This window comes from Cebus imitator, unplaced genomic scaffold (assembly GCF_001604975.1).
Source record: "Cebus imitator isolate Cc_AM_T3 unplaced genomic scaffold, Cebus_imitator-1.0 Scaffold223, whole genome shotgun sequence".
NCBI classification, from domain to species: Eukaryota; Metazoa; Chordata; class Mammalia; order Primates; family Cebidae; genus Cebus; species Cebus imitator.
This window is the reverse complement of record NW_016107538.1, coordinates 1,279,939-1,293,309: the sequence shown is the minus strand read 5'-3', so window position 1 is coordinate 1,293,309 and position 13,371 is coordinate 1,279,939. Positions and strand designations below refer to the sequence as shown.

The 13,371-nt window shown below is 37.3% G+C and overlaps 2 protein-coding genes across 5 annotated transcripts in view; both read right to left on the bottom strand.

Moving 5' to 3' along the window:
* Positions 1–13,371, bottom strand: part of NLRP1 (NLR family pyrin domain containing 1) — a 64,938-nt gene that overhangs the window by 46,477 nt on the left and 5,090 nt on the right. The gene's annotated exons all lie outside the window — the stretch shown is intronic.
* Positions 2,330–13,371, bottom strand: part of LOC108281285 (NEDD4 family-interacting protein 2-like) — a 13,382-nt gene continuing 2,340 nt past the window's right edge. Inside the window, exon 2 of the mRNA XM_037727230.1 lies at positions 2,330–3,466. Within this exon, the coding sequence (XP_037583158.1) occupies positions 2,620–3,345 (726 nt within the window). The 5' untranslated portion in view covers positions 3,346–3,466 and the 3' untranslated portion in view covers positions 2,330–2,619. The remainder of the gene's footprint in view (positions 3,467–13,371) is intronic.

Below are 13,371 nucleotides of genomic sequence, written 5' to 3'. Positions count from 1 at the left end.
ACGCCACCATGCCCAGCTAATTTTTGTATTTTTAGTAGAGACGGGGTTTCACCATGTTGGCCAGGATGGTCTCGATCTCTTGACCTCGTGATCCACCCGCCTTGGCTTCCCAAAGTGCTGGGATTACAGGCGTGAGCCACCGTGCCTGGCCGTAGTATTAGTTCTTCTTAAATGTTGGGTAGAATTCAGCAGTGAAGCCATCTGGTCCTTGGCTTTTCTTTATTGGAAGACTTTTTATCATGGCTTCCATCTTGTTACTTGTTACTGGTCTGTTTAGGTTTTGGATTTCTTCCTGGGTTCAGTCTTGGTAGGTTGCATGTATCTAGAAATTTGTCCATGTCTTCTAGATTTTCCAATTTATTAGCATATAATTGCTCATAGCAGCCATTAATGATCCTTGGATTTTCTGCAGTATCAGTTGTAATGTCTCCTTTTTCATTTCCAATGTTATTTATTTAGATTTTCTCTTTTTTCTTAGCCTGGGTAAAGGTTTGTTGATTTTAACTTTTCAAAAAATCAACTTTTTGTTTCATTGATCTTTTGCATTTTTTCAATTTCATTTATTTCAGCTCTGATCTTTATTATTTCTTTTCATCTACTAATAGTAGGTTTGGTTTGTTCTTGCTTTTTTGGTTCTTTAACATGCATCATTACATTGTTTATTTGAAGTTTTCCCTCTTTTTTGATGTAGGCATTTATAGCTATAAACTTCTCTCTTAATATATCCCATACGTTTTGGTGTATTGTGTTTCCACGATCATTTGTTTCAAGAAATTTTTCTTTATTTTATTCTTAATTTCTTCATTGACCCAGGAGCATATTAATTTTCTTGTATTTTTGTAGTTTTCTAAATTCCTCTTATTATTAGTTTCTAATCATATTGCATTGTGGTCAGAGAAGATGCTTGAAATTATTTCAATTTTTTGAATGTTTTAAGACTTGTTTTGTGAGCTAACATATGGTGTATCCTTGAGAATTATCCATGTGCTGAGGAAACGAATGTGTATTCTGCAGCTCTTGGAATGTTCTGTAAATATCTATTAGATCCATTTGGTCTATAATGCAGATTGAGTTTCATGTTTCTTTGCTGATTTTCTCTCTGGAAGATCTGTCCAATGCTAAAAGTGGGGTGTTAAAGTTTCCAGTTATTAATGTATTGAGGCCTATCCCTCTCTTTAGCTCTAGTAATATTTTCTTTACATACCTGGGTGATCATGTGTTAGATGCATCTATATTTAAAAGTGTTATATCTTCTTGCTGAATTGACCCTATTGTCATTATATAGTGATTTTCCTTGTCTTTTCTTATAGTTTTTGTTTTGAAATCTATTTTGTCTGATACAAGTATAGTAACTTTTGCTCTTTTTTGGTTTCCATTGGCATGGAATATCTTTTTCCATCACTTTATTTTCTGTTTATGTGTGTCTTCATAGGTGAAATGTGTTTCTTGTAGGGAACAGATCAATGGTTCTTGTTTTTTCATTCATTCAGCCAGTCTATATCTTTTGATTAGATAGCTTAGTCCATTTACATTTAATGTTATTATTGATAAGTAAGGATTACTTCTGTCATTTTTATTTTTTGTTTTCTGATTGTTTTGTGGTCTTCTCTTCTTTCTTTCTTTTATTACTGTCTTCCTCTAGTGAAGATGATTTTCTCTGGTGATACGATTTAGTTTTTTGATTTTTATTTTTTGTGTATTCATTTTATGTTTTTTGGTTTGAGGTTACCATGAGGCTTGCAAATACCATCTTATAACTCATTATTTTAACCTGATAATATTATTTGCATAAACAAAGAAATAAGTAGAAAGAAAACTAATAAAAACTCACCTGAACATCATCTCCCTGCTTTTTAAACTTTTTGTTGCTTCTATTTATATCTTATTGTACTGTGTCTTGAAAAGTTGTTGTAGCTATTATTTTTGATTGGTTCATCATTTAGTTTGTCTACTTAGGATAAGAGAGGTTATACACCATAGTTACAATGTTAAAATATTCTGTGTTTTTCTGTGTACTTACTATTATGAGTAAGTTTTGTACCTCCAGGTGATGATTGCTTACTAGTATTCTTCTCTTTCTGATTGAAGTACTCCTTTTAGCATTTTTTGTAGGATAGGTCTGGTATTGATGAAATCCTTTAGCTTTTGTTTGGGAAAATCTTTATTTCTCCTTCATGTTTGAAGGATATTTTCTTTTCTTTTTTTTCATGGTTAATAATTTCATTTTTATTATACTAAATATCAGGTCAAAAGTCAATGGCATTTACATGCTGGAATATTGTTTATCACTCACCTCTTTCAATTATATCAAACACTGATTAACCAAATGTGACTGGACTTAAGTGCCACAACTTTATGATTTCTTTCAAGTATATGCAGATCTCTTAAGTGGGCACATATGCATATGTGCAAAACAAATGAAATATAAATACTTAAAGAATGAACAGAAGTGGCCTGTAAACATAAGCCACTCTGCCATTAGGTTTCAAAGCTCTGTCTTTTCTTCACTAATTTGTCTTCTGCTATTAGTAGTCTTCTATCCTATTAAAGTTGTAGGTTTACTGATGATCTGGAAATTTCACATTGGTATAAGAAAGGAATGTTGGGTTGATGCAGTCTCTATAAGAAGAAATACCTTGTTCTATGAGCAGCTGCCATACTTTCAGACATGTTTCTGACTTTTAGATAATTAACAAATCCTCTGAAGAAAAGGAGCTGGTCAAGTACAAGAAATATCCACCAAAGCCAATACTGTCCATTGAAATATCCAGTAAAATAATCAGAAAACCTGACAATAAGGATCCATTTGATCAAGGAAAGGCCAAATCCGCAGATAGCACCATACCGTCCAGCTATGGTATTGGTGATACAGAAGGATAAACAAAATCCAAGCCAGTTGAAAATAAATGCTGTGAAAAATGCCAGCATGAAAATGCCATCATTCCCCACTCTGAGCTGGTCTGCATCACTGAAGTAATCTCTTGGTGGACACTCTTCCTCCTGAATATTTTGAGATGTTTCTGCTGCTACAGCTGCCATTTCAGCAGCTTTAGCCTTCTCAGCTTCATTGTATGTAGGAAGAGAGGTAGCAACACTATAGGGAGGTGGCACAGGATAAGACTCACTGTAAACTTCTGTATCTGAAGTTGTAGGTACTTCCACAGTAATATTACTATATGGTGGAGGGTAAGAGTCAGTTTCAAGTGTTGGTGCTGAAGAGGCAGCCTGCACAATCTGTGGTGCTGGGTTTGAAGTAGATGGCTGCTCTATGGCCAATGATTCTGAGTTATCCTCTTCATTAAGAAGCACCTGGTAATGCCCAGTCCCCAGCTGGTGGTGATCCATCCTGCCCAGCTCGGGATCCAGCTTCTGAGCGGGCAAGTCCCCTCGGTGCTCAGCTCCCTTGGCCACCCCTGCCGACAACGTTGTCGCTGCAGGACCCCTTCCGCCTCTGTTCCTGCCGCCGCTGAAAGATATTTTCATGAGTTATACTATTTAGGGTAAAAGTTGTCTTTCCTTCAGCACTTTAAATATGTCATGCCACTCTCTTCTGGCCCATAAGGTTGTCATTGAAAAGTCTACTGCCAGATGTACTAGAACTCCATGGTATGTTATTTGTTTTTTTTCTCTTGCTACTTTTAAGATCCTTTCTTTATCTTTGACCTTTGGGAGTTTGATTATTAAATGCCTTGAAGTAGTCTTCTTTAAGTTAAATATACTTGGTGTTCTGTAACCTTCCTGTACTTGGATATCTTTCTTTAGGTTTGCGAAGTTCTCTGTTATTATCTCTTTGAATAAACTTTCTACTCCTATCTCTTTCACTACCTCCTCTTTAAGGCCAATAACTCTCAGATTTGCCATCTTGAGGCTGTTTTCTAGATCCTACAGGTGTGTTTCATTGTTTTTTATTCTTTTTCCCTTTTGTATCTTCTGTGTATTTTCAAACAGCCTGTCTTCAGGCTCACTAATTCTTTATTCTGCTTGATCTATTCTGCTAGTAAAGAACTCTGATGCATTTTTCAGTATGCCAATTGAATTTTTACAGCTCCAGAATTTGATTCTTTTTAATCATTTCAATTTCTTTATTAAATTTATCTGCTAGAATTCTGATTTTTTTCTCTGTGCCATCTTGAATTTCTTTGTTTCCTCAACATAGCTATTTTGAATTCTGTCTGAAAGGTCACATATCTCTCTTTCTCCAGAATTGGTCCCTGGTACCTTATTTAGTTCATTTGGTGAAGTCATGTTTTTCTGGATGGTATTAATGCTAGTAGATGTTCTTCAGTGTCTGGGCATTGAAGAGTTGAGTACTTATTGTAGTTTTCACTGTCTGGGCTTATTTATAGCCAGCCTTTTTGGGAAGGCTTTCCAGATTTGAAAGGACTTGAGTTTTGTGATCTAAGGTATTTCTATTTTAGAGGGCACCCCAAGCTCAGTAATGGTGTAGTTCTTGCAGAGTCATAGAGGTACCACCTTAATAGTCTTAGAAAAAAGTTCTTAGAGACTGAAGATACTTAGATAACTAGACAGTAATAATGGGAGACTTCAACACCCACCAACAGTATTGAACAGATCATCGAGGCAGAATACTAACAGAGATATTTGGGACCTAAATTCAACACTTGACCAAATGGGCCTAACAGACATCTACAGAACTCTCCATCCTAAACAACAGAATATATATTCTTCTCATTTGCACATTACATATACTGCAAAATCAACTACACAATCTACCATAAAAAGTTCTCACCAAGACGGCCATAGAAGCAGCTCTGGAGCACAGTTCTCAGCAAGAGAGATGCAGAAGGCGAGTGATCTCCACATTTCCAAACAAGGTACCAGGTTGATTTCAATGGGACTGGTTGGAGAGTGGGTATAACCCAAGCACGGCAAACTGAGGCAGGGCGGGGTGCTGTCCCACCTGGGAAGTGCATCTGACTGGAGGATTGGGGGCTTTCTCCCCTCCAGCACTCTGGTTCAGATACTGTGCTTCTCCTATGGCCCTTACAACCCACAGACCAGGAGACCTGTGCTGGACTGATAAGCCCTGAGAGTTATCTGCACAGGGAGAGAGGCGATACGGCTGGGTGGGTCTCTCCCCGACAAAGCACAGCAAACTGAAGCCCTCTCACTTGAGAGTTTCATAGCCAGCACATCAGTTTGAGCTTGACCTGAAATGATCAAACTAGGTGGGGGGGAAGTGTGTCTGCAGGTCTAATCTTCCTGTGTAAACAAAAGCCAGAGGAAGCTTACACAGCAGTGGAACTGAGTCCGTGACAGCCCAGCAGTGCCTCTGAAGACAAGGGACAGACTGCCTCTTCAAGCAGCTGCCTGATATCAAAGCAAGATAAATCCACAAAGATGGGAAGAAATCAGCATAAAAGGGAGGAAATTATCAAAGAGCAGAATGCCTCTCCTCCTCTAAGGGATTACAACTCCTCACCAGCAAGGGAATAAAAAAGGATGGAGAATGAGTTTGACAAGTTGACAGAAGCAGGCTTCAAAAGGTGGGTAATAACAAACTTCTCTGAGCTAAAGGAACGTGTTCTGTCCCAATGCAAAGAAACAAAAAACCTTGAAAAAGGGTTAGAAGAAATGCTAACTAGAATAACCAGCTTCGAGAAGAACATAAATGACTTGATGGAGCTGAAAAACATAGCATGAGAACTTCATGATGCACACACAAGTTTCAACAGCTGAATCAATCAAGCAGAAGAAAGGATGTCACAGATTGAAGATCAAGTCAATGAAATAAAGCGAGAAGGCAAGATTAGAGAAAAAAGAGTGAAAAGAAAGGAACAAAGCCTCCAAGAAATGCGGGATTATGTAAAAAGACCTAATATACGCTTGATTGGTGTACCTGAATGTGACGAGGAGAATGAATCCAAGCTGGAAAACACTCTTTAGGATATTATCCAGGATAACTTTCCTAACCTAGCAAGGCAGGCCAACATTCAAATCCAAGAAATACAGAGACCACCACAAAGATATTCCTCAAGAAGAGCAACCCCAAGGCACATAATCATCAGATTCACCAGGGTTGAGATGAAGGAAAAAATACTAAAGGCAGCCAAAGAGAAAGGTCGGGTCACCCACAAAGGGAAGCCCATCAGAATCACAGTGGATCTCTTGGCAGAAACCCTACAAGCCAGAAGAGAGTGGGGGCCAATATTCAACATCCTTAAAGAAAAGAACTTTCAACCCTGAATCTCATATCCAGCCAAACCAGGTTTCATAAGTGAAGGAGAAATAAAATCCTTTACAGACAAGCAATTGCTGAGAGATTTCATCAGCACCAGACCTGCCTTACAAGAGCTCCTGAAGGAAGCACCAAACATGGGAAGGAACAACCAGTACCAGCCACTGTAAAAATGTACCAAATGGTAAAGACCAACAACACAATGAAGAATCTGTGTCGACTAACAGGCAAAACAACCAACCAGTAACAAAATGGCAGGATCAAATTCACACATTAACAATGTTAACGTTAAATGTAAATGGCCTAATTGCCCCAATCAAAAGACACAGACTGGCAAACTGGATAAAAAGTCAAGACCCATTAGTGTGCTGTATTCAGGAAACCCATCTCATGTGCAAAGATACACGTAGACTCAAAATAAAGGGTTGGAATCCTAGTTTCTGATAAAACGGACTTTAAACCAACAAATATCAAAAAAGACAAAGAAGGGCATTACATAATGGTAAAAGGATCAATGCAACAAGAAGAGCTAACTATCCTAAACACATATGCACTCAATGCAGGAGCATCCAGATACATAAAACAAGTTCTTAATGACGTACAAAGAGACTTAGACTCCCACACAATAATAGTGGGAGATTTTAACACTCCACTGTCAATATTAGACAGATTAACGAGATAGAAGATCAACAAGGATATCCAGGACTTGAATGCAGATCTGGACCAGGTGGACCTAATAGAGATCTAAAGAACTCTCCACCCGAAATCCACAGACTATACATTCTTCTCAGCACCACATTGCACTTACTCTAAAATTGACCACATAACTGGAAGTAAATCACTCCTCAGCAAATGCAAAATAATGCAATTCACAATGAACAGTATCTCAGACCACAGCACAATCAAATTAGAACTCAGGATTGAGAAACTCACTCAAAACTGCTTAACTACATGGAAACTGAACAACTTGCTCCTGAATTATGACTGGGTAAACAATGAAATGAAGCAGAAATAAAGATGTTCTTCAAAACTAATGAGAATGAAGACACAATGTACTAGAATCTCTAGGACACATTTAAAGCAGTGTCTAGAGGGAAATTTATAGCAATAGATGCACACATGAGAAGCAAGGAAAGATCTAAAATTGACACCCTATTGTCAAAATGGAAAGAACTAGAGGAAGAAGATCAAAAAAAAAAATTCAAAAGCTAGCAGAAGAGAAGAAATAACTAAGATCACAGCAGAACTGAAGAAGATAGAGACACAAAAGAATCCCTTCAAAAAGCAAAAAATTCAGGAGCTGGTTTTTTGAAAAAAATCAACAAAATAGACAGATCACTAGCTAGACTAATAAAAAAGAAAAGAGAGAAGAATCAAATAGATGCAATAAAAAATGGTAAAGGGGATATCACCATCAATGTCACAGAAATACAAACCACCATCAGAGATTACTACTAACAACTCTATGCACATAAACCAGCAAATCTGGAACAAATGGATAAATTCTTGGACATTTACACCCTCCCATGACTAAACCAGGAAAAAATTGAATCCCAGAATAGACCAATAACAAGGTCTGAATTTGAGGCAGCAATTAATAGCCTACCAACCAAAAAAAGTCCAGGTCTAGACAGGTTTATAGCCGAATTCTACTAGATGTACAAAGAGGAGCTGTTACCATTCCTTCTGAAACTACTTCAAACAATACAAAAAGAGGGAATCCTCCCTAACTCATTTTATGATACCAACATCATCCTGATACCAAAACCTGGCAGAGACGCAACTAAAAAAGAAAACTTCAGGCCAATGCCCATGATGAACATTGATGCAAAAATCTTCAATAAAATACTAGCAAACTGAATGCAACAGCACATCAAAAAGCTTATATATCACAATCAAGTAGGCTTCATTCTGGGGATGCAAGGCTGGTTCAACATATGCAAATCTATAAATGTAATCCACCACATAAACAGAAAAAAAAGACAAAAACTGCATGATCATCTCCGTAGATGCAGAGAAGGGCTTTGACAAAATTCAACAGCCCTTTATGCTAAAAACTCTCAATAAACTAGGTATCAATGAAACGTATCTCGAAATAACAGAAGCTGTTTACAACAAACCCACAGTCAATATCATACTGAACAGGCAAAAACTGGAAGCATTCCCTTTGAAAAATTGCACTAGACAAGGATGCCCTCTCTCACTGTTCCTATTCAAAATTGTATTGGAAGTTCTAGCCAGAGCAATCAGGCAAGAAAAAGAAATAAAGGGTATTCAATTAGGAAAAGAGAAAGTCAAAACGTCTCTATTTGCAGATGACATGACTGTATATTTAGAAGACCCCATCGTCTCAATCGAAAATCTCCTTAAGCTGTTAAGCAACTTCAGCAAAGTCTCAGGATACAAAATCAATGTGCAGAAATCACAAGCATTCCTATACACCAATAACAGACAGACATAGAGCCATATCAAGAGTGAACTCCCATTCACAATTGCTACAAAGAGAATAAAATACCTAGGAATACAACTAACAAAGGATGTAAAGGACCTCTTCAAGGAGAACTACAAATCACTGCTCAAGGAAATAAGAGAGGACACAAACAGATGGAAAAACATTCCATGCTTATGGTTAGGAAGAATCAATATCATGAAAATGGCCATACTGCCCAAAGTAATTTATAGATTCAACACTATCCCCATCAAGCTACCACTTGTGACCTTCTTCACAGAACTGAAAAAAACCTCTATAAACTTCATATTGAACCAAAAGAGAGCCCACATAGCTAAGACAGTCTTAAGTAAAAAGACAAAACTGGAGGCATCACACTACCTGACTTCATAATATACTATAAGGCTACTATTACCAAAACAGCATGGTACTGGTATCAAAACAGAGATATAGACCAATGGAACACAACAAAGGCCTCAGAAGTAACACCACACATCTACAACCATCTGATCTTTGACAAACCTGACAAAAACAAGCAATGGGGAAAGATTCCCTGTTTAATAAATGGTTAGTAAATTTAATAAACGGAAAACTGGCTAGCTATGTGCAGAAAGCTAAAACTGGACCCTTTCCTTATACCTTAAATTAAAATTAACTCCAGATGGATTAATGATTTAAACATAAAACCTAACACCATAAAAACGCTAGAAGAAAACCTAGGTAAAACCATTCAGGACATAGGCATAGACAAGGACATCATGACAAAAACACCAAAAGCAATTGGCAACAAAAGCCAAAACAGACAAATGGGATCTAATTAAACTTAAGAGTTTCTGCACAGCAAAAGAAACAATCATTAGAGTGAACTGGCAACCAAGAGAATAGGAAAAAATTTTTGCAATCTGCCCATCTGACAAAGGGCTAATATCCAGAATCTGTAAAGAACTAAAGCAGATTTACAAGAAAAAACAAACAAACCCATTCAAAAGTGGGTGAACGATATGAACAGACACTTTTCAAAAGAAGACATTTATGAGGCCATGAAACATGAAAAAACGCACATCATCACTGGTCATTAGAGAAATGCAAATCAAAGCCACGTTGAGATGCCATCTCACACCAGTTAGAATGGTGATCATTGAAAAATCAGGAGACAACAGATGCTGGAGAGGATGTGAAGAAATAGGGACACTCTTTCACTGTTGGTTGGAGGGTAAATTAGTTCAACCATTGTGGAAGACAGTGTGGCAATTCCTCAAGGATCTAGAAATAGAAATTCAATTTGACCCAGCAATCCTATTATTGGGTATATGCCCAAAGGATTATAAATCATTCTATTATAAAGACGCATGCATACATATGTTCATTGCAGCACTGTTTACAATAGCAAAGACCTGGAAGCAACCCAAATGCCCATCAACGGTAGACTGGACAAAGAAAATGTGGCACATATACACCATGGAATACTATGCAGCCATAAAATAGGATGAGTTCATGTTCTTTGTAGGGACATGGATGAATCTGAAAGCCATCATTCTCAGCAAACTGACAAAAGAACAGAAAACCAAATACTGTATATTCTCATTCATAGGTGGGCACAGGGAGGGGAGTATCACACACTGGGATCTGTTGCGGTGGGGGTAGGGGAGGAACAACAGGGGGTGGGGAGGTTGGGGAGGGATAACATGGGGAGAAATGCCAGATGTAAGTGACAGGAGTATGGAGACAGCAAACCACCTTGGCATGTATGTACCTATGCAACAATCCTGCGTGATCTGCACATATGCCCCAGAACCTAAAGTACAAAAAAAAAAAAGAGTTCTCAGCAAATTTAAAACAAAACAAAAACAAATTATATCAGCCACACTCTTGGACTACTGCATAATAAAAAAAATCAATACTAAGAAGATAGTTCAAAACCATACAATTCATGAAAATTAAACAACCTGCTCCTGAGTGACTTTTGGGCAAACAATGAAACTGAGGCAGAAATCAAAACATTATTTGAAACAATGAGAACAAAGATATAGTATACCAAATCTCTGGGATACAGGTAAAGCAGTGTTAAGAGGTAAGTTCATAGCAGTAAATGCCCCTATCAGAAAGTTAGAGAAATCTCAAATTAGCAACCTAATATCACAAATAGAATTAGAAAAACAAGAGCAAATCAATCCCAAAGCTGGCAGAAGACAAGAAATAACCAAAATTGGAGATGAATTAAATGAAATTGAAATGGAAATAAAACACATAAAAGATCAACAAAATCAGAAGTTTGTTCTGCGGAAGAATAAATAAGATTGATAGAACACTAACTAGACTAATAAAGAAAAAAATAAAAAAAGAGAAGATCCAAATAAACACAACCAGAAATGACAAAGAGGACATTACCACTGACCCCACAGAAATAGAAAAAATCCTCAGAGACGATTGTGAACATCTCTATTCACACAAACTAGAAAAACCTACAAAAAATAGATAAATTCCTAAGACTGAACCAGGAAGAAATTAGAACCCTGAACAGAACAATAACAAATTCTAAAATGGAACCAGTAATAAGAATTCTAGCAACCAGAAAAAGGCCAGGACCAGAGAGATTCACAGCTGAATTCTATCCGACAAATAAAGAAGAGCTGGCACCATTTCTACTGAAACTATTCAAAAAAATTGAGGAGGAGGGACTCCTTCCTAACTCATTCTATGAGTCAGGTATCATTCTATGAGTTAGGTATCATTCTGATACCAAAACCTGGCAGAGATACAACAAAAAAAGAAAACTTAAGGACAACAACTGTGATGAATATAGGTGCAAAAATCCTCATCAAAATACTAGCAAATTGAATCCAGCAGCATGTCAAAAAGCGCATTCACCACAACCAAGTAGGTTTTATCACTGGAATGCATGTTTGATTCAACATATGCAAATCAATAAATATGATCCATCACATAAACAGAAGTAAAAAAGCCCCCACATGACCATCTCAAGGCATTTGATAAAATTCAACATCCTTTTATGTTAAAACCCTCAACAAACTAGACATTGAAGGAGCATATCTCAAAATAATAAGAGCCATTTAGGACAAAACCACGGCCAACATCATACTTAATGGGCAAAAGCTGGAAGTATTTCTCTTGAACCAGAACAAGACAAGGATGCTCATTCTCACCATTTGTTCAACATAGTACTGGAAGTCCTAACCAGAGCAATTAGGTAAGAGAAAGAAGTAAAAGACATCCAAATAGGAAGAGAGGAAGTCAAAGTATCTCTGTTTGCAGATTATATGGTTTAATATCTAGAAAACCCCCTAGGGTCATCCCCAAATCTGCTAGATCGGATAAACAACTTCAGCAAAGTTTCAGGATAAAAAAAATCAATTTATTATATTGGGTAATAAGTAATATGTGACATTGTGCAATGTTGGTGCGTTTCCATACACCAACAACATCCAAGCTGAGTGCCAAATCAGGAACGCAATCCCATTCACAATAGCTCCCCCCCGCCACAAATACCTAGGAATACATCTAACCAGGAATGTGAAAGATCTCTATAGTAAGAACTACAAAACACTGCTGAAAAATAAAAAACGACACACACAAATGGGACACATTCCATGTTCATGAATAGGAAGAACTGATATTGTTAAAATGGCCATACTATTCCAAGCAATTTACAGATTCAATGCTATTCTTATCAAACAACCAATGACATTCTTCAGATAATTAGAAAAAATATTCTAAAATTAATATGAAACCAAAAAGAGCCCAAATAGCCAAAGCAATTCTAAGTAAAAAAGAACAAATCTGGAGGTATCATATTACCCAATTTTAAACTATACTACAAGGCTAAGGTAACCAAAACAGCATGCTACTGGTACAAAAACAGACACAGACCAACGGAACAGAATAAAATGCCCAGAAATAAAGCTGCAAACCTATAACCATCTGATCTTTGATAATATTAACAAAAACAGGCAATGGGGAAAGGACTCCCTACTCAATAAGTGATGCTGAGATAACTGGCTAGCCATATGCAGAAGACTGAAACTGGACCCCTTCCTTATACCATATACACAGATCAATGGAAGATGGATGAAAGACTTAAATGTAAAACCTAGAACTTTAAAAACTCTTGAAGAAAATCTAGGAAATACCATTCTGAACAAAGGTCCTGGCAAAAATTTCATGAGGAAGATGCCAAAAGCAATTGCAATGAAAACAAAAATTGACAAATGGGACCTAATTAAACTAAAGAACTTCTGCACAGCAAAAGAAACTACCCATAAAGTAAACTGACAACCCACACAATAGGAGAAAATATTTGCAACCTATCTGTCTGAAAAACTTTGAATATCCAGAATCTATAAGGAACTTAAACATATTAATAAGACAAAAACAATCCCATTAAAAAGCGGACAAATGGCTGGGCAAGGTGGCCCATGCCTGTAACCCTAGCACTTTGGGAGGCTGAGGTGGGCAGATCACTTGAGGTCAAGAATTTGAGACCAGCCTAGCTAATGGGCCGTCTCTACCAAAAAATACAAAAATTAGCCGGGTGTGGTGGCATACACCCATAATCCCAGGTTACTCAGGAGGCTGAGGCAGGAGAATCGTGTGATCCCAGGAGGCAGAGGTTGCATTGAGCCAAGATTGCACCACTGCACTCCAGCTTGGATGGCAGTGTGAGACTCTGTCTCAAAAAAAACCCCACAAATATTAGAATAATATT